Here is a 22,457-nt window from a genome sequence, read left to right as displayed (position 1 = left end):
GAAAAGAGGCATTTATAAGTCAAAGAAATTAAATAAAAACAGTGCAATGTAAGAATGGGTTTAAAAAAAAAATCAATATGAACTCCTACATTTTTAGAAAGATATTTGCTGGGATGCCTGGGTAGCTCAGCAGTTAAATGCGTGTGCCATTCGGCTCAGGGCGTGATCCTGGAGTCCCAGGATCGAGCCCCACATCGTGCTCCCTGCATGGAGCCTGCTTCTCCCTCTGCCTCTCTCTCTCTCTGTGTGTGTCTCTAATAAATAAATAAAATATTAAAGAAAAAAAAAAAGAAAGAAATAGGGGCAGCCCAGGTGGCTCAGCAGTTTAGCGCTGCCTTCAGCCCAGGGTCTGATCCTGGAGACCTGGGATCAAGTCCCATGTCAGGGTCCCTGCATGGAGCCTGCTTCTCCCTCTGCTTGTGTCTCTGCCTCTCTCTCTCTGTCACTCATGAATAAATAAATAAAATCTTTTAAAAAAAATAAAAAAAAAAGAAATATAAATGGATTGTATTTAAAAGGCAAAAGAGAGGCACAAGGATGGCTCAGTCAACTGAGCTTGGTTTCAGGTCAGGTTATAGTTATAGTCTCAGGGTCCTGGGATCTAGCCCCACATAGGGGAGTGGTCCACACTCAGCGGGGAGTCTGCTTGAGATTTATCTCCCTCCCTCCCTCTGCCCCTACCCCCCCTCATTTCTGTCCATCTCTCAAATAAATAAATAATCATTTTTTTTTAAAGGCAAAAGAGACATCTCAAGGAGGTGTCTACCGCTCAATGCTGTAGCAACTTGAGTATCAACAAGAATAATTAAAGTGAATCCAAAAAAAAATTTAAAAAAAATTAAAGTGAATCCAAACACATGGAATTAATGAAAATTCATGAGTCCATTTCAGTATTCAAACGAAAAGCAGGAGGGATGCCTGCCTGGATGGCTCAGTGGCTGAGCATCTGCCTTTGGCTTAGGGTGTGATCCTGGGTCCTAGGATAGAGTTCCACAATGGGAAGCCTGCTTCTCCCTCTGCCTAGGTTTCTGTGTCTTTGTGTGTCTCGTGAATAAATAAATAAAATCTTTAAAAACAAAAGAAACAAAGAGAAAGCGGGGAAAACTGAATGCATCACCCTTGGAGGAGACTATTAAAGCAATTCTTGATAACCTGGGGCAAAAAATTGAGCATAGACTCTGCCTCTCCAATAGGAGAGGCATTTCAGGATATCCAGAAAACCCAAGTAGATGAGGCAAAGTTCCTTACAGCTAGTAACTAATAACAGCAAGAATCCTCATTCTACAACCTCTAAAGAGATTAGACTCTGGCAAAGACTGTTAACTGGTGTAAAAACCATTCAGGAGACAAGCGTCTAAATATAGACAAAGTAATGGGACTTGGCTCCGCAGTGGCATCATTGGAACATCACCACCCTAATTCAGTGATGAATATTAGCATCATTAATGAAATGGGAAGCACACAACATCAGTACTGATGGATTCTAGCCCAAAATGTTCAACTTATATCCATCAAGTCTATAGAATTACCTTCCAGTGTTTTTTTTTTTTTTGAAAGATGACAGAGGAGAGATGACGGAGCTAAATGACACCATGAGGAAGCAATCTGACAAGATTGGGAGGTGGGATATTTTATAGTAAAGCCAGTCCAGTTTCTTCAACCAGGTGGGATCATGAAGGAAGAAAAAGGAGGAACTCTGCTAGATTAAAATGAGGTCTCAAGGATATAACCAAGTGCAACTGTGGTCCTACAGCAAATCTCCTTCTAGATGAGCAGATACAAATGATGTTTATCGGACAGACAGGGAAATCTGAGTATGGCCAAGGTGAAATGAAAAGTATATATGGATGCATAGAGAAAAATCAAAGGATAGCACCCTAATGTATTACCTAATGGTCACCCCTGGGCCACAGGAATACAGTATTTTACTTTCTTATTCTTGCTTATCTGTATGTTCTAACTTTCTACCGTGTGCATCTGTTCTTTTTGTAATAATGAAAGGTTACTTTTAATTTTTAAAAAGGGGGCCTTTTAATAAGATCAACCACAGAGGTTTCAATAAAAATTAAGTGAAGTAACCCATGGAAAGCTCAGTGACTAAACAAAAATATTCAATAAATGTTAGCAATTTTTCTCTTATAAATGAAAAACTAGGAATGCCTAGCTGGCTCAGTCAGTAGAGCATGTGACTCTTGATCTCAGGATCATGACTTTAAGCCCCACTTTGGGGGGGCAGGTAGACTTAGTAAAATTTTTAAAAAGAGAAAAGAAAAATGAATCCCCTTTAAATTACTTAGGAAATTCCATTAAGAACTAAAAAACTAGAGACAATTTTGTAACCAGTTCTCTCCAAAAAAACCCAAAATGAAAAATACCCCCAGATCCACCAGTTGATAACATTTAACCTTTACCCAGCACACCCTCCCCCCACCCCTGACATTTATTCTTACTCTCACGATCTGTGTCTCTGGGAAGTCAAAGGGAAGAAAAGCAGAGAATATAAAAGAACCAAAACATCAACATACAGGTTTCCAAAGGAAGAGGCAGCACAAATCATCTTTCTCGTTTAGGCAGAGGTGACGATTTTTTGAACCTAATACTTCTCAGCCCCATGGCCTTGAATCCTCTATCTGGTTAATTTTTAAAATAAGCAGAAGGCATAAAAGCATTACATTCTGAATTTTTTACCATCCACCAGTTCAAACTCGAGGTCTGTGTTTGCGGGGAAATGTTCAGGGACGGATGAATGGTCGGAGTCTGACAGGCTTTGGGGACTTTGGTGATGGTCTCATGTGGACTCCAAGGCACCATTGGCTTCTGGAAGCTCCTACATTTAGGCATTTTGAAGACTGCAGGATGAACGTGTCACTCCCTCCTCCTGCTGAGTCTTCCTCTTCTGAGGCCCTTGTAATATGAGAATGACCTTCCTGGGTCCTGTTGACTTCTTAACGACAGCTGTAAATCGCACAAGCTAGCTGCAGTGCTAACTTTAGAGATACATCAACACCCTTCACACTCTACACTGCAGTGATCCCAATGAAATCCACAGGAGCTAAAGGCTAGGTTGAACTCAGCAGGCACGAAATAAAATTAAACTGGCAAATGATGAAAATGCAAAGTGTTCCAAACAGAGCGGGTCCTTGGCAGAAGGGTGCACGTCTGGAGAAGGGGATGATGGTGGCAGGGCCAATCAAGAGGGCTTCTGGCTTCCGGAGACAGCAAGTGTTGCAAATCACACCAATCTGATGCCTTGCTTTAAACGTGTCTATTTTATTTCATTTGGGAGGTCTTGATCTTTCTTTCCTTATTCGAGGGAAAGTAATTGACAATTTCTATGCCAGCCTAAGGAGACCCTTGAGCAGGCCCTTGAAGATTCAGCAGCAACTTTTGACAGATCTCCCCATCTCTGAGAAGAACACAGCCAAGGAGAAACTGGATCCAACTGAAGACAGGACGCCCAGAGCAAAGCGTGCTGAAACTCGTCAGCTCTGCAAGAGTGGCTTGGAACTCTGCAATAAGAAAACCTGGTAACTTCCCTAAAGATCCCTCCCCATCACTGTTTCAAACCCACATCTACTTTTCTCTTTCTAGAGGCCTCGGCCCTGGTGGCAACAGGATACAGTGTCCCCAAAACATAAGGTTCAATAAATAGAAAGGAATTAGCAGCGAAGTGTGATTTAATCTTCTATCTATATAAATGGGAAGCTGAAACCTATTCCTAAGGCCCCAAGAATTAACTGCAAAACTGGAGTTACTCAGAGTCTGCTAACCCGCAGGCCCACCTCCATAGCCACGTTGTCCCTACATCACTCGCCTAAAGTGCCGTCCATACAGTTTCTCCCAAGCCCTCCCTCATTCCCTAGCTGCTACAGAAAAGTGCCTGGTATCTCAACGGTCACCTCATTAAATTTCTGCTTACACAGGAATCTGAGAATGAGGGAGGCAACACACTGGATCTGGAAGGTCCCCTTCCCACTATACCTTGTGACAAAGTCAAAAGCAATGGAGAGCTTCTAAATTTCATATTGATTTTATTCACCCTTGTGTCAAATGGATCCTCTCCTTGAAAAAGGCTTTCAAGATGTCACTTAACACTGGGAGCCAGAAAACAAAGACGACAACACCCCAAAGCTGCCACATCCAGCCGAGCCTGTGTCACTGGAGAATTTATCAGGTCAGACAGAGTAGTTGGCAACATACCAGGGGCACTTGGGTAATGGGCACAAGGTGTATGGAATTTTATAACAAAAACCAGTATGGCAGGAAACTACAAACCTCTAGGGATAATGATTCACAAACACTGAAAAGGTGCAAAACTCAAAGCAAAGTAGAATGGGAAGGGGGAAAACCAAGGATTTCTGCCACCAACTTCCTAAGCAGCAGAAAGGTCCAGTGACATGCAGCTGGATTCGCCTTTAGATCTACGTCAGTATGCCAAGCTTTGAGCAATGTGCATTCCAACAAGAGACTGAGACACGGTAGCTCCAGCAATGACACCACAGGAAGACTCTACTGTCGTTGACTCGTCTAATGTGTGTTGGCTGTAAGCAGCCCAGCTGCCTCTCCTCTTTGTGAACTGTTCAAGGGTCAACGGTATCTGAGCATTGGGAGCCTGTTCGTGTGAGTGCTGTCCAACTGTTCCTTCTACCTAGAAAGCTCTTCCTCCGAAAAGGATGGACAGATTCTCACTGTTTCCTCAGAGACACTCCAGACTAACCCATCTAAAGTCATCACCTGGTCAACTTCTCTCATATCCTCCTCAATTAGCATCATCTGATATTTTTTCTTGTTTATTTAATCATTTTGTCCACTTCCATAAGAGTCAGGCTTGTCTTCACCACTGTACTCCCAGGGCCTGGAACAATGCTTGCACACAGTGTCCACCTTGAAAGTAGTGCTGACAGAATGTCTTCATCCCTTTGCCAAATGATGGTCAACCACCCAAGATACTGTGCTCTGTACCAAGAGGGAGGAGAAGGATGGGATAGGCCTTGTCTGACCAGCTACAGCTTGAAAGCCATATGTGGTAAGACTTTGGCTGGTCAGATTGGTAGGTCACTCATAAGGACACTCTTAAAAAGGAGACATTTTGTCTTCATGCGTTGCCACTAGGCTCTGTTCTCCTTTAGCATACCATGTGCGTCATGTAAGTTAGAAAGTGATGGTGATGATGTTTATCATTCATAGCATTCCTATTGGCTCCAGCCACCTTATGTATATCACCACCTTCTCCTCAAACCACCCTGGCTGAGCAACCAGTACAGTCACAATGACAAGGGAATCAGCAGAGACACAGAGGGAACACGTGAATAGGCTATCACACAGGGATCAAAGGCAGGCCCACCTCCATGGTCACACTTCTCTGACTTGGCCAACGTTCAAAGAAACTGATCACTAGCTCACATCCACCCACCCATGGCAGCAATAAAAAAGAAACAGAGTTCACATTTTGGTTTCACAGAGTTTGACTTCCCCAAACCATCCTGTGAAGGAATGGAGAGAAGGAGGAGACATAGGACAGTAAGAGGTTCTGAGACTGCTTCACTTCACAGCGTGGCTTTCAAGAAAACCAGGTTCTGAGGAAAATGTGGTACTTTCTTTCTTGCCATGTTTGTAAGTGTAGCTGGGGGCAAAGGGTTACACTGGGAAGCAGAGTGCAGATGCTGGTCAGTTTAGTACTGTGCCAATGTTTCATCAGTCAACTGAGAACATAAACTTTCTCTTGTCCTTGGCACCCCATGGCAATAAATACCCAGTTTCCAAACCACTAACCTTGTGAGCTCTTCTTGGAGTTGTGTGTGGTCAGGTGGAAAGAATTTCACCACAAACTTAACAACAACATGCTTTGGCCCTAAAAGGGGAGGGGGGGGGGGAAGAAAAAGCAGTAAAGCATTTATTGATTTCAAATGCAATTAAAAAAAAGACCTCAGAGGATAGATTCTACAGCAACTAAGGAGTCTCATTCCAAGCTGCCAAGAGTACATCTGCTGACGTCCAGGTCACTGAAAAGGTGGTTGAGTTGAGTTACTCATTTATACTTCCCTGTTGCAGAGACACAGATGCCTGTTATGAAATAATGCTTTGGCAAGGGTATTTCAGGTGATTCAACTTTTTCTCTTAAAGACTGTACCCAGAGCATAAAAACAGGCAGTTGTCTTCAAAAATCTATCAAATTGGCCATTGTTATTTCAGATAACTTGAGGGAAAACTGAACATGTCAATCAGTTTATACGATTTTTATATTTTAAACCATCCACAAGGTACAGCTGTTAATGTGTTCATCAAATATGTATGAGCACCTATGTGCCAGGTGCTCCCCTGAGCTCTGGAGAGAAAACAAACAAGACATGGCCCAGCCCCTGGCAGCAAGCCAGAACCTTTATAAACCATCATACAGATGAGTTCAGGCAAAATTGGGAAGCAGATCTAGGATGGGTGGACAGGGAGAGGATCAAGGAGATGGGTAACTTTTCTTTTCAGAATGAAAACAAAACATCAGGGACGCCTGGGTGGCTCAGTGGTTAAAGTGTCTGCCTTCTGCTCAGGGCGTGATCCTGTGGAGTCCCGGATGAGTCCCCCCATGAGGCTCCCTGCAGGGAGCCTGCTTCTCCCTCTGCCTGTGTCTCTGCCTCTCTCTCCCTCTGTGTGTCTCTCATGAATAAATAAATAAAATCTTTAAAAAAAAGAAAATAAAACATCAAATAGATTATAATTTGTAACCTAGATCAGAGCTTGTTTTATGTATCAACATACACACACACACACACACACTCAATACCAGAGCAGTTTTACAGGTTCTGCCATTTAAGAATGACAGCAATGAGTTTGTTCTATGAAATGGAAGGCACCATAATGAAATCCAAATTTTAACAGCAGTTACATAAAAGCAGAAAGTATCTTTTGCTCTAACTTACACTGTCACAAAAAATATTCTATTATCAAACAACAGAAGATGAAGATGTAGGCAATATATATAAAATCAGGAGGAAAAACAAGGCAGAGAAATATTAAAGCCCAGAGATGCTGGGCGCCTCTTCCTTGACCATGTTAGCAATTAACAGAACCCCTCACCTGTCAAGACTGGATCATCAAGTAACAACAGCAAAATGGGGAAGACAGGAAAGCCAGCCTCTCTCCTCTCTGTGAGGAATCCCAGGAAGCTACTCAGATCTTTATAAAAACTGAAGCTAGGAAGATGCTACCCCTCAATGTAAAAGGACAGTTTTGTCTCACAGGCAACTAGTCACAGCAAACGGAGAAGAAGCCCCCCTCGGTGTGGATCCAACGACAGACACCTCTTCTGTCTGCATTTGGCAATGCGCTCAAAGACACCTTTCCACACTCAGGATTTCCCAGGACTTACTGCAGGGACCCACGTCATCATCCTGGACCCTTCCTACCGCCCCCCATCAGGCCTGGGGGCTTGGCTCAGCAATGCGTCCCCCACCTCCCCCATGCCCAGCTGCTGGCCAGCCTCCCCGGGGAATATTAAAAAAACAATGGTGGTTTTTCAACATCAATAATTGCTTAATTTAAATGACAGAAGAGCAACATCAATTTCAAATGCAGAAGGGCCCGAACAGACACCGTGTGCCTATTTATTACACCCACATAAATTGCTAGAAGTGGCCCAGTGGGGTTTCTTAGACAGACTTAAAACGATCATGGCAAGGCGTGGTGCTTCCTGTTCAACTAATGGAATGCGATTTTGTTACTATCCTCAGACTCTTGCCCATGCTGTGGCCGCAGTGAGAGAGCCCTGGGGATGACTTGTTTGACTCTGAACTTGACCTCAAAGTAGAAGGCAGGATGGGGAGGAGGGGGTTGGGGGGATAGTCCTGGTCTGAGGTGAGTAGAGAGAGAGAAAGCAAGCCTTCTTTCTTACTCCCCTCAATCTTCTCCAGCACACAGCGTAAATGCAAGCCAGGCTCCCTTCACTTCTCTTGCCATTCAGGAACACACACACACACACACACACACACACTTTGGGGCACCTCATTTTTTCCACGCAGCACTTGCACTCTGATTTTCCAGGCTTTGAAGAAGCAGGACAGAACACCTAACACCAATCTTTTGAATACATGGCTCCACCTTCCCCTTCAAAAGTGACAGTAACAAACACCGGCACGGACAAGACAAGCTCAATTAGTCTGGGGATTAACATCATGCTCTAGTTGTTAAAAGGAGATTTGATTTTCTAAGCAAGGTTTTGAGTACCAAGTTATTAAATATTAAAATTGCAGAAGAGACATTTTAATAGCACACAGATTAGTGGATAATGACAGGAAATCATGGGGTAAAAAAAAAAAAAAAAAAAAGAAAGAAAGGAATCTGTATCACCAGTGCTGGATGCCACAGGGCACATGACATCTAGAAGAGGAAAAAGTCTGGCTTTATATTTCACATCACTGTTAAATGTGCGTGAGGGCTATACTTACTTCTAATCTGCTTGACAATAGGTTTTAAGAGATCCAGCCACACCTAGAAAACACAAAAGAAAACACAGATTGAGACAAATTCTCAATGAAAGAGCACAAGTAAATGAGACTTGACTGGGAGCTGTTTAAAATAAAAATATTTTTGAATATTTGAGGCCATCTGTTTCTATTTTCTGCAGGATGGTGTATCTTCCATCATGTACCGCTTTCACGGTACAGATCCAAACTTCCTGATAATATCCCTGAGCTTCAAAGTTAAAGTCTCTCCCAGACTCAAATGGTTAACTAAGAGTTTTTCTACTCTTGTTTGCACTTCTCTTTCACGGTTAGCTATTCAGCAAATACTGATGCACGACCACATGGTCTGGCTACAAGCAGAGTGAAATATGCACGCTCCTTAATGAAACAAAATACATGTGTGTCTACACATTTACAGAAGAGCACATCTTTGAGGGATATGGAAATGGAAGGAATATGTAGAGACCATCACCTCTGCACCAGGCACCACCCACAAGCTTTTGACCTCCCAAATCCGGGCCAGAAGGATTCTCGTTGCTCAGAAGAGTAACCAGAGACCTGAAGGGGGCCAATGATCTGTCTAGACTGGCAGAGCCAGGACAGAAACCAGGTCTGTCCAGCGTCAAAGTCCAGACTCTTCAAACACAGGCAGTTTAAGAGGCAAAGATTAAGAGAGAGGGCAACCAGTTGCCCTCCTGGATAAAGCATGACTTAGCCATATTATTCCATTTCACACATTGCTTTTCTCTCAATTCCTTTTGAATTTGTGGTCATCTGGAAAGGGTTCTATGGAAACTCCTATTTGCACATCTGACAAAGACAAGGTTACTGTGTTTAATGTAAAGAGGGTTTTATAAGCAGATAGGAAATACAGAACACTTCCAAACTATGCAAAGAGGAACAGGTAACTGAGAGAAAAAGTAACAATGGTTAATGGACAAAATGGTCAAATTCTGGGGCAATCTGCACTACAGATGTAAGTCTGAAATATTAAATACCACTTCCACCCACCAAACGTTCACTAGTAGGATGATATGTACATGCACATTCCTATTTTATAATACCCAAATTTAGCAAGGGTGCCAGGCAATGTGTAGTGTCTTAACTATCACTGGAAAGATGAATCAGTATGTTCCTGGAGACTACTAAGGGAATAATTATCTAAACCCTTAAAAAAAAAAAAGGAACCCCACTCCTACACATACTCTTTCATCAGGAATGAAACTCTGGTAAATTATGCATTTATGTACACAAAGATTTACATGATGTGTTTCACATCCTAATCACATGCTGTGATTAGCATTCCTAATGGTGGAAAAATTTTTATAAGAACATTAAATAAATAAGTAATCTATAGGGCACATTACCACACAGGCATTAAAAATTATGTTCTTGCTGAATATTTACATCCATAAGAAAATGTGTTCAAGAGGTTGGAAGATGGGTGATTTCCGGTCTTTTGCTTTACTCCATTATCCAAATTAGCTTAAGTAAGCACTAAGCATTCTCATAATGAAAACACCAAAAATGTTAAGCCTCTACTTATTCAGGTTACTCTTTCCCCATTCACCTTTTCAAAGCAATAAGGTTTCATAATGAAATTCTCATTATTGTATTTCCCATCCCCTACTGCTGTTTTCCTCTAAGAGAAAAACAAACAAGGGTGTTAGGGGCATCTGGCTGGCACAGTTGGAGGAACATAGGACTCCTGATCTCAGGATGGTGAGTTCTCAGAATGGTGGGCTCGAGCCCGAGGTTGCATGTAGAGATTACTTACTTAAATAAACTTAAAAAAAAATAACGGCATTAGTTGACTTAGGATCATCTCCACTGTGATAATCATAAACCTCAACATTCAAAAAGGAGAATGCAGTCATTCATAACTGCAATCATCATTTGCGAGATCTATTATTTCCTTTGTAAGATTCTTAACAGATGGGTAAGGCGGCAAATGTTTTTCCATGGGATAAGAAACTGAGATCCAGAGAATCCGGGTGCAGAACTGGAACTTAAATCCTGTTCTTAAATTTTTAAAATTCATTTAACAACAAAAATCACTGTGTTTCTATGCTAGGCTCTGGGAATCCAGTGATGAGAAAAACTTATCATGATCCCTGCTTCATGGAGCTGATGGTCTAGTGAGGAAGAGACGAGGACCAAAAACCCTTTCTGACACAAACAGAATGAAGGGAGGCACAGAGGACTCCTAAGGGCTGGGGCAGAGAGGTCTGACCCAGGCATGGGGGTAAGAGGCTCCTGAGACCTGATGTGAACACTATATTGTTCAAGGAATGGGTCCCTGAGGATGATGGTGTGTGGAGATCTGAAGGGGAAGAGAAGACGAACACACAGGTAAAACCTTTGTCCAGATGCTGGAGGTGCATGGGGAGCGCTACAGCTGCAGAACCAGGCTGGTGGGTCGGAAGGGGTCAGGCTCCCCCGAGGCCATGCTGAGATTCTCCATCCTTTTCCTCAGAGCAATATAAAGTTGGATATAAGCACAGGGCTGATACGATTAGATGTGCACTTTAAAAAGATTAATCTGGCACTGTGAGAACGGACAGAGGAGCCAGAGCAGATGCAGGCTGACCTGTGGCAATTGTTCCAGGTGAGAGAGAATGTGATTTTGGACCAGGGGAGCAGAAGCAGAGTTGAGGCAAAGTGGGTGGACTGAAGAAAATTTCAAGAGGTAAAATCGAAAGGGATTTATTGATGGATTGGATATGGTGGCCAAGGGTGTGTGTGTGGAGACAATGACCAAAATCACAGCAGGATTTCTGCCGAGGGCCCCTGGATAGATACTGGCACCAGTCACAAAGACAGGAGTTCTTTGTGAAGAACTGAAGAACTGAAGAAGAGGCCAGGATGGAGGTTCTAGACACTGATTTTACAAGGTGCCCTTGGATTTCATGAGTAAGAGACAGTATGGCAATGATGGGGCACACTTGTTCAGAGCTCAGAAGTGAAGCCTGGGCAGGACATCCCACATCAGAAGTCGCCTCCAACTCTGACCCCACAGAAGGTAAGACGGCCTCATCGAGTCCAGAGGATGAAATGCACGAGCATAGATGGTGCCCTCCGCCATGGAACAGCCAGGTGGAAGTAGACAAGGACAGAAGGAAAAAAAGGAGAGTTGGATCACAGAAGCCATGGGAGGACAGTGTTTCCAGGATGAATTATAGCAAAAACTGTTGAAAGGTCAAATAAGATGAGAACTGAAATACTGGCTTCTCAGTTGGCTCAGTGGTGGGGCAGAAAGTGGTGCGTGCTGAAGAGGCAGGAAGGATGCTCAGCTTTTCCAAGAAGTTTGGCTGTGAAGCAGGCAGCAAGAGAACAGGGCAATGGGGGTAAGGAATCACATAAGGGCATTGTTTAATTGCTTGCTTTTATTTTTATTTCTTTTTTTTCTAAGAGTAATCTCCACACCCAAGATAGGGCTCAAACTCAACAACGCTGAGATCAAAGTCACATGCTCTACTGACCGAGCTGGCCAAGAACCCCTACTTGTTCATTTTTCATAGGATACTGGGTACATCTAGGGATGCCTGGGTGGCTCAGTGGTTGAGCATCTGCCTTTGGCTCAGGGCGTGATCACGGGGTTCCATGATCACGGGGTTCTGGGATCTCTGCAGGGAGCCTGCTTCTTCCTCTGCCTATGTTTCTGCCTGTCATGAATAAATAAATAGAATCTTAAAAAAAGAAAAAAAAAAGAAAAAGAAAAGAAACTAGGTGCATCCAAAAAGCAGGACTGCAAATATGACCAAGAAGGGTTAGTAACCAAAGTCCTAAGGGATGTGAGAAGATAGCCCTAAAACCCAGGGCCATGGCCCAAAATAGAAGGAAGAGCTGTTCCACTGAGGGAGACAGAAAGGCCAACCACACGTGTGAGTTTACAGTTCTGGGTCGGGAAGATAGGGAAGTTCCTTGTTGCTGCCTCTGCTTCTCCTATAAAATCAGAGGGAGGCAGGACAGACACAGGTAGAAAGAATCTAAAGTCGTCGCGTTGCCTGGGACAGCACGTTACCTGGAGAACCCTAGTGGGAGCACTGTGAAGGGAGCACTCACGAGCCTGCAGGCCTGTGCTGGTCCGGCCACCACAGCCTCGGGGAACCCTCTCTGGGAACCATCACCATCGCCAGTTCTGCCACAGAAGCTGCCTCAACTTCCGCAAACCGCTCGGGACAAAACAACCGCACTCTGGCAACGTAGTTGCCAATTTTATGAATTGTTATAAAACATCTCTCGTCTGTTTTTAGCATTTCTGTGGAAAGCATCAAATACAAGCACCAATTGGAGCCAATTGAGCATGTGGTTTTAGAACAAGTAGGTCCGGGAACATCAGACGGGCCTGAATTCGCCTGTTTGGTACGGCTCTGCTGTAACCACGCTAGTAACCATCCATCACGTCACAGCCAACCCGGCCGGAGAACTCAGGGCCTCTGAGAACCTGAGTTACCAGGTTACAGTGGTATATGCAGGGCTCAGAGAAAAGAGCTGCACATGCAGAACTTCAGCCACTATATAAACAGATGAGCTAGAAGGAGCAAGAAGAGAAATAAGGTTGCTGCTTGACTGGAGATAAGCACTGAAGTTTTGCTCTATAGGAAAGGCCATCGAGAAGCATCTGAAGACAATGAGATCACCGTAGAAAGATCACTTGTTCACTCAACCTAGGCAGAACAGAAACAAGTTCCAGACAAATTAAAAAGGCGATAAAAGCACCATCATCTTTCCTTCCCTGCCAATGGATCTCTAGAGGGTCACAACTGTAAAGATCTATCTCTCACCCTACCACCCACCCCTTCGCCCAAGCCACACATCCCTGCTCTCTCCAAAACCATGCTGCTGGTCTCCAGGGCACACCTACACGCCCACGTTACTGGACTATAAAGGGATTTGGTTAAAACGAATGGATTTCCAGAAATGTCACTCCAGTCAGTAAAACTCATTCATCAGAGAACTTCCCTGCTAGTAAGAGGTTGCTGGGGCTGCCATGTCAAACCACCACAGACTAGGTGGCTTGGACAACATGCTCTTATTTCCTCACAGCTCTGGAGGCTCATGGGGTCATGGGCTTGGTTTCTCCCTGAGGCCTCCTCGACTTGCAAATGGCTGCCTCCTGGCCATGTTCTCCTGACCCTGCCTCTGTGCACACACCCCCAGCGTCTCTCAGGTAGCTGCAAATTCCCACTTTGTGAAGTGATAACCGTCAGTAGGATTAGGGCCTACTCTCACTTAACTTAATCACCTCTTTTAAAGGCTGTGTCCATAGGATGCCTGGGTGGCTCAGTGGTTGAGCGTCTGCCTTTGGCTCAGGGTCTGATCCCGGACGCCCAGGATGGAGTCCCACATCGGGTTCCCTGCATGGAGCCTGCTTCTCCTCCCTCTGCCTGTGTCTCTCATGAATAAATAAAATCTTTAAAAAAGGAAATAAAGGTTGTGTCCTCAAGTGTGGTCTTATTCTGAGGTACGGGGTGGTAGAGCTTCAACATACAAATTTTGGGGAGACACAAGTCAGCCCCTTAAGTCTACCTTCCACAATTTGGTTTCAACCCAGCTTTCCAGCCTCGCCTTCTTCCCATTTGCCTACATTTCTGTCAGGCTTCCTATTTTCCTCCAATTTTCTATTAATGTTAGTGTTAGGAGAAACACTTTAATGCTTAGGTGTGAAAGGTAAGGCAGGCTGAACCATCATTCCCAAAGTGGTTTCTCTTCTTTCTCTAAACATCTTCAGTCTCTGTTATTTTGGTAAGTAACATTTTAGGGAGATTTTGTAGGCAACTAAAATATTTGAGGTATTTTTGGAAAGATTCTTACTAAAAGAGACTCAGTGACTTGATATCACAACAGGGCACTGAGAATAGACTATTTCTTGAGCATGTCCTGTGTTGCCAGGCACTAGACAGGTGCTTTTGTGTTTTGTTTTGTTTTAGATTTTTAAAGATTTGAGGAAGAGAATGAACAGGGGTAGGCAGAGGGAGAGGAAGAAGCAGATGCCCTGCTGAGCACAGAGTCTGACCTGGGACTCAATCTCAGGACCTGAGGTGAAGGCAGACGTTTAACAGACTGAGCCACCCAGGCACCCCTAGAAAGGTGCTTTATACAGTCTCATTAAATGCTCCTGACGATGTGTTCATTTTACACAGGAAGGAAGCCAACCTCAGAAAGCTTTTTTAAGCTGCCCAAGGTCACACAGCTGGGCTTCAACATCATGTCCATGTAACCCCAAACCTGTGCTTTTTCTGCAACATAATATGCTGTTCCTCTAAAAGCAAACACACTCAACAAAAACTCCTCTTCAGGGATCCCTGGGTGGCGCAGTGGTTTGGCGCCTGCCTTTGGCCCAGGGCGCGATCCTGGAGACGCGGGATCGAGTCCCACGTCGGGCTCCCGGTGCATGGAGCCTGCTTCTCCCTCTGCCTGTGTCTCTGCCTCTCTCTCTCTGTGTGACTATCATTCATACATACATACATACATACATACATACATACATACATACATACATAAATAAATAAATAAATATCTTTAAAAAACTCCTCTTCAGGTTTAAAAACCAAAACTGCATACAACAAAAATATTTTCAACAACTATAACCCATAGAAGAACCAGACAAAATGTTACAGAAAATTATCTAGTGTCTAGAATTCATTGCAACCAAGTAGTCTTTCTGCAAGCTGACTTCTATAAGAAATGACTTTACTTTGAATTTTTGTTTATAATAGTTTCTTTAAGTGTAATTTTCCTATTAAGGGTTTTCTTTTTAAACCTATTAGACATTTTTTATTCTGGTCAAAATAGATTAACAGCACCTAGACTTATCTTCTTATATGAAAAAACAAAACAAAACAGAAAACATACTTTAGCCCCAACAGATCTGAAGGCTCAGGAGAGACAAGAAAATAGACTCAGGATCCCTATACTTGCCCTAGCCTTCTGCCTTAGGCTTTAGGTTTTAGGCCATAGTATAGAAGGAAGAAGCTGGCAAAATCCATGAGTTGAAAAGGTAGGACTGAGAGTTCACAGGGCAATACCAGAGAATAGAAAGCTCCATCTGGGAAGAGTATTTGGCAGAGTACAGAAAGTTCCTTTTGAGAGTAATCAACTGAATTCTGATCAATATTAGCTTATAAGAGGGATCCCTGGGTGGCGCAGCGGTTTGGCGCCTGCCTTTGGCCCAGGGCGCGATCCTGGAGACCCGGGATCGAATCCCACGTCGGGCTCCCGGTGCATGGTGCCTGCTTCTCCCTCTGCCTATGTCTCTGCCTCTCTCTCTCTCTCTCTGTGTGACTATCATAAATAAATAAAAAAAGTTAATTAAAAAATTAAAAATGTATTAAAAAAATATTAGCTTATAAGAAAAGTACCCAAGACTAGGGAGGAAAAAAACAAACAAAAACCAAAACAAAACAATGAAAGGACTTAAGGTACCAGGGCCTCATGCTCACAGTGTCAGGATTATTACTAATTCTCACCAGCCAGACCAGATGGCCTCGTGATTCTGGGGCACTGAATAAAGTACTAAAGAGTCATCCCTTTAGCAATAAGGAATAATTAACCCTGTACTATACACTACACCAGTCCCAACAAATAGGTCTTAAAATCCAGATGTGAAAGGACTAAATGGTTTCCAAATAACTTAATTGCATCCCAGAACACTCAATAAAAATTTATAGGAACATAAAAGTATTCAGCATTCAACAAGGTAAAATTCCAAATCTGATATTCAATAAAGAAAATCACCAAACATATAAGGAAGCAGGCAAATAGGAGCCATAATCAGACAAACAACAACAACAACAATAACAACAAAAACAACCACACAACTATCAAATCTGACATGGAACACAGATATTAGAATTTAGTGGAGATGGACATAAAGACAATTATTACAACTGCATTCTCTATGTTCAAAGTTGACATACAGAATTTATAAAAAGGACTCAGATGAAACCTCTAGAGACAAAAGCCACATTGTATTGAGATCAAAACAAAAAATATTGAACGAGATTAAAATCAGATTAGACGCTGCACAAGAAATACTAATGAACTTAAAGATGTAGCAATATTAAGAATTTAAAATGAAACAGAAAGGTATTACCAAGAAATTGACAGAGCATCAGAGAACTGTAGAACAACTTTGGGCAGCCTAACATGCATGGAATTGGAGCCACAAAGGAGAGGAGATGGCAGGGGAGGGGTAAAAAAAAAAACAGATAAAAGATTAAAAGAAATAATGGCTGAAATTTTTCCAAAATGAAGACTATAAACCCCACAGATCCAAAAAGCTCAAAAAACTCCAAGTATAAGAAATGTGAAGAGGGCAGCCTGGGTGGCTCAGCAGTTTAGCTCCTGCCTTCGGCCTGGGGCGTGATCCTGGAGACCCAGGATCGAGTCCCATGTCGGGCTCCCTGCATGGAGCCTGCTTCTCCCTCTGCTTGTCTCTCTGACTGTCTCTTTCTCTCTCTGTGTGTCTCTCATGAATAAGTAAATAAAATCTTAAAAAAAAAAAAAAAAGAAATGTGAAGAAAGGGCACCCAGGTGGCTCAGTCGGTTAGCTGTCTGCCTTCAGCTCAGGTCATGATCCCAGGGCCCTGGAATTGAGCCCCACATTGGGCTCCCTGCTCAGGAGGGAGTCTACTTCTCCCTCTGCTCCTGCTCTCACTCTCGAACTCTCTCTCTCAAAAAAAAAAATAATTAATTAATTAATTAAAAATCTTGTAAAAAATGTGAAGAGAACAGCATGGAAGCACATCATAATCAAATTGCTCAAAGACTGCAATAAAATTTTTTTTTAATTTTTATTTATTTATGATAGTCACAGAGAGAGAGAGAGAGAGAGAGAGGCGCAGAGACACTGGCAGAGGGAGAAGCAGGCTCCATGCACCGGGAACCCGATGTGGGATTCGATCCCGGGTCTCCAGGATTGCGCCCTGGGCCAAAGGCAGGCGCCAAACCGCTGCACCACCCAGGGATCCCTCAAAGACCGCAATAAAGAGGCAATCTTAAAATCAGCCACAGAGACAAAGATTATGTACAAAGGAACAAAGATAAACTGGACAGCAGATTTCTCGTCAGAAACAATGCCAGTGGGAATACAATGGAGGAAGATTTTTAATATCCTTAAAGGAATAAAACTCCTACTAGAATTTTACACCCAGCAAAAATGTCTTTCAAAAAGGAAGGCAAACAGGGGCGCCTGGGTGGCTCATTCAGTTAAGTGTCTGACTCTTGATTTCAGCTCAGGTCATGATCTCAGGGTCATGAGATCAAGCCCAGCATCAGGCTCTGCACTCAGCAGGGAATCTGTAGGAGATTCTCTCCCTTTCCCTTTGCCTGTCCCATTCACTCACTGTAAAATATAATTTATTTCAATTTTTCTGTAAATCTAATGCTTTTTTTTTTAAGTCTATAAATGGGGTGCCTGGGTGGCTCAGTCGGTTAAGCATCTGCCTTCAGCTTAGGTCATGATCCCAGGGTCCTGGGATCAAGCCCCTCACCAGGCTCCCTGCTCAGCAGGAAGCCTGCTTCTCCCTCTCCCTCTGCTCCTCCCCTGCTCAGGTTCTCTTTCTGCCTAATAAATGAAAAAAAAAATTTTAAAAAAGTCTAGCAATTGAAAAACAAAACAAAACAAAACAAAACAACCCCACGTATATTCCCAGCATAAGAAATGGAAGATCACCCATTGTTTTATCTTTTCCAGTGATCCATCCTCCTCCCAGGCTCTCCGCTCAAGGAGAGCTTCACATCCTCTTGAGAACTGTGCCATTAACACAGCCACTGTTGTATCCAATGCCAGTGCTGCTCTGCATGGTGACAAAGGCACTCCACAATCTCACTTCTGCTGGATTCCCAAACTTTTGTCTGCCTGTGGCTCTGCAACAGTCTTCATCCTTTACACCCAGCATGTTCCACAGAGAGTCCTTCCTGGTCTTAGATGCCCTCAGATCCCCAAGGAGAAGCAAGGTCAGGAGGCTGTTACTAAGCATACATGAAGGAGGTCTGTCCAACCCCGGTGAGGCTGGGAAACCACCAGCAAGGGATATAGCCATGGTTTCTGTGGCTTCAAGCCCCTAGAAAGCATGCCTGCTGCTATAGACTACACTGCGTCCCTCTAAAATTCCTATGTTGAAACCCTAACCCCCCCAACAATGTGACTGTACCTGGAGATGGGGTCTTTTAAAGGTAATTAAGGTTTAATAAAGTCATAAAAGTGGGGCCCTGATCCAATAGGGACCTGGCCTTAAGAAAAGATCTGTCTCTCTGCCATGTCACCGTGAGAAGGGAACCATCTGCCAGCCAGAAATACAGTCCTCACCCGAGTCTGACCATGGTGGCTCCCTAATCTCAGACTTCCAGCCCCCAATACTGTTAGACATAACTGTTTGTTGTTCAAGCCACCCAGTCTGTGGTATTTTGTTAGGGCAGCTTGACCGAAGACACCTACTGACAGCAAACTTTTCTCTTGGCATAAAGAAGGATCAAACTGAACGAAAAGAGGCCAATCTTCTTCCTGAGTTTTATCAGCATTTATTAGAAATTGGAATTGTCGTATCAGATAGGTTAAGTGATGTAATTTTAGTAAAGACTGGTGGGCCAGCTTCACTGGTTTCTGAGCTGAAACACAAGCACAAAACGCCATGGATACCCGAGTGCCTACTATGCACAGGAATCCTGCTGGGCTCATCACTGTAAAGTCTCTGAATTACTCTTTGTGACCATCCTATAAAATCATGATTTACTAATCTCATTTTCCAGATAATGTACAGAATCTACCCAGCTGCTAGAGGATGAAGCAAATGTTTAAAGAGAGATTTACAGGGCACCAGGGTGGCTCAGTGGTTGAGTATCTCCCTTCGGCTCAGGTCATGATCCTGGGGTACTGGAATAGAGTCCCACATCAGGCTCCCCACAGGGAGCATGTGTTTCCTTCTGCCTATGTCTCTGCCTCTCTGTGTCTCTTGTGAATAAATAAATGAATAAAATCTTTAAAAAATAAAAATAAAGAGATTTACAAACCACAATGCAGGCTTTTCCCAGCATCCTTGACTGGCTGCTGAGATCTATCTTACACACCTCTCTCCCCTACTAGGTTCACAGGGCTCTGAGAGGGGCCAGTGTGAGGAAAGGCAGTCAAGTGTAGCAAGCAGCTTTGCACTGGCTGAGACAAGCTTGTGTGTAAATTCTGGTTATAAACCTGGTTGTAAGCATTGAGCAAGTTACCTCTCTGAATCTGCTCCCTGTAAAATGCACATGATAAAATACCAATCTCACAAAAATACTATAAAGCAAGAGATTGGCAAACTAAGGTCCATGGGCCGAATTCTGACTACCATGTCCTTTTGTACAGCCTGAATGCAAAGATCGGCTTTTACACTTTTAGGTGGTTGAAAAATAAAGATCGATGTACTGTATTTCACAACGTGAGAATTGCGAGATTCAGAAATCCATGCCCCTTGATAAAGTTTTACCAGGGTACAACCATGCACATCCATTTACATATTGTCTGTGGCTGCTTTTGTGCCACGAAGGCAGTGTTGGGTGGTTGCCACAGACACAGTACAGCTTTTAAAGCCTAACACCTTTACCTTCTCACTGTGTATGCCCACCTCTCCTTCGAAGAACAAATGAGATGCAATATGGTGTGTAGCAGAGCCCAGGGCACACAGAAGCTCCGGGACAGTCAGGTCTGTGAGTTCACCCCCATGGCAACTTTCTGGCCTTTCACCAGCCTCCCTGGACTCTAGCTACCAATTAGCTGGCATAGTAAGTACAGAGTCTTGATTCCCAGGATCCCTAGTGTTTCTGCCATGGAAAGACCAATCAATAAAATAGCTGATGAAAACACTTGTCTGCTCCTGTGGGGCAATCTCGTGGGAAAGCTGTCTAGACTCAAGGACGAAGGGAGAGCCAAACTCGCATGTGAACACAGCAATCTATTGCCATTCTATTAAGTGGCAAGCCACGGGACACGTCTCATTATGGGTAGAACATAATTGATTACCAATTATCACCAGTTTACATCCCATCTTGAGAAACACATCTTAGACCATGAAAGCACTCCTTTTCCCCTTAGTGTTTTTCAAACCCTTCCTGAGCAGCAAGCTCTGACAAGGGCTCTTCATGCAATGGAACCCATGAGCCAAGGGACATAAAGTTAAGCTGTGACATGAGCCGCCTGCAAAGGCCCTCAACTCAGATGCCAGGCCCTTGGGGGGCCTCAGTTTCACATGTAACACACACAGGTAGACACATGGGCAAAGCCAGCTGCGATGGCCCACATTTAGACATGTGGAGACCCACCATGCTTCCTCTTGCTTTGGCAGGTGAGGAAGCAGCCTCCCAAATGAAGCTGGTAAAGGTACTAATCACCTTGCATCAAAAAACTATGCTGGGCAGCCCCAGTGGCTCAGCAGTTTAGCACCTGCCTTCGGCCCAGGGCATGATCCTGGAGACCCAGGATCGAGTCCCACGTCAGGTTCCCTGCATGGTGCCTGCTTCTCCCTCTGCCTCTCTCTCTCTCTCTTGCTCTCTGTCATGAATAAATAAAATCTTAAAAAAAAAAAACAAAAAACTATGCTGATGGCACACTCGTGTTCATGGCAGATTGTTCCCAACCACCGTGTCCCAGTGGATGGACAAAGCATGGCACATTCCTACAACAGAGTATCACTGAGCCTTAAAAAGGCTACACTGTGGATGCATCTTGACATGATGCTCAGTGAAATATGTCACAAAAAGACAAAGGCTATGTGAGTCCACTTAGAGTCATTTCAAGTAGCCCAACTTCTAGAAACAGAAAGTAGAATGGTGGCTGCCAGAGACTGGGAGGGGGGAAATGAGGAGTTGTATAAGGGGCATGGGATTTCAGTTTTTTAAAGATGAAAACCTGGGGCACCTGGGTGGCTCAGTGGTTGAGCATCTGCCTTTGGCTTGGGTCATGGTCCTAGGATCAAGCCCTACACTGGGCTCCCTGCTCAATAGGGAGTCTTCTTATTCCTCTCTCTCTGCCTGCTGTTCCGCCCTCCCCCCCCCCCCCGCTTGTGCATGCACTCTCTGTCAAATGAAGAAATAAAATCTTTTAAAAAATAAAATAAAAAATAAAGATGAAAACAAGAGTCCAGAGAATTCTGGAATTCACACAAATCTAAATTCTCAACTTTACTAAGCACAGAGGTGAAAATCCAGCCAGAGTTTACTGTTCTCATAGGTGAGAGGTTCTTCCCCAGTTCAACAAAATCAAGACTCATCCTTGACTCTTCCAAAATAGAGTCTGTCAGGCAGCCTTCGGGCATTTTTTGGTCATTATTTCTACTCCTCCGAGCAGAAATTACTGCACTGCATTTTGGGGATAAACTCTTTAAAGACTGTATTTATTTGAGGGAGAACAAGAAGGAGAAGCAGGCTCCCCACTGAGCAGGGAGCCCGATGCGGGGCTTGATTCCAGGGCCCCGGAATCATGACCTGAGCCAAAGGCAGATGCCTAACCAAATGAGCTACAGAGATGTCCCTGGGGGTAAACCTTTATTGATGTTTTATACACATACAGTGCACACGGGATGAGCATACAATTCACTGAATTTTTACATGCCGATTGCATGCATAGACCTGGCACCCAGATCAACAAACAGAATTGGGCCAAAGGCCCCAGAAGCCCTCCTTGTACCTTTCCCCAGGCACCTCTCCTGCCTCATCTAACATCACCGATCGGTTCTGTTGAAACAACTTATTTTTTTTTAGACATTATGAAATTTGCTCTCAGGTTGGGATTTCCTAATTGACAGAGAACAAAATATGTAAATACGGCCAGAATGGAAGGGTAACGGAGAACACAAACCTGCGTTTAGACAGAACTGAACCTGAATCACGGCTACCCCTTTTCCTCGCCGTGCACCTTTGTGAAAATGACTTCGCCTCTGGGCCTTTCACTTTCCTCAACAGATAAAAAGAGTACGATGGGTTTTTCTGTAATGAGCGAAATACTGTAGGTAAAACTAATACGAT

The 22,457-nt window shown here is 43.8% G+C and overlaps 1 protein-coding gene across 8 annotated transcripts in view; it reads right to left on the bottom strand.

The window, feature by feature from the left end:
* Positions 1-22,457, bottom strand: part of FARP1 (FERM, ARH/RhoGEF and pleckstrin domain protein 1) — a 288,775-nt gene that overhangs the window by 72,653 nt on the left and 193,665 nt on the right. For all 8 annotated transcript variants that reach the window (XM_049099408.1, XM_049099412.1, XM_049099411.1 and 5 more), the window contains 2 exons: positions 8,439-8,481; positions 5,773-5,851 (listed from right to left, as the gene is read on the bottom strand). In XM_049099408.1, the coding sequence (XP_048955365.1) occupies positions 5,773-5,851; positions 8,439-8,481 (122 nt within the window). The remainder of the gene's footprint in view (positions 1-5,772; positions 5,852-8,438; positions 8,482-22,457) is intronic.

Source organism: Canis lupus, chromosome 22 (assembly GCF_003254725.2).
Source record: "Canis lupus dingo isolate Sandy chromosome 22, ASM325472v2, whole genome shotgun sequence".
NCBI lineage: Eukaryota > Metazoa > Chordata > Mammalia > Carnivora > Canidae > Canis > Canis lupus.
This window is presented reverse-complemented; position numbering and strand designations above follow the sequence as displayed.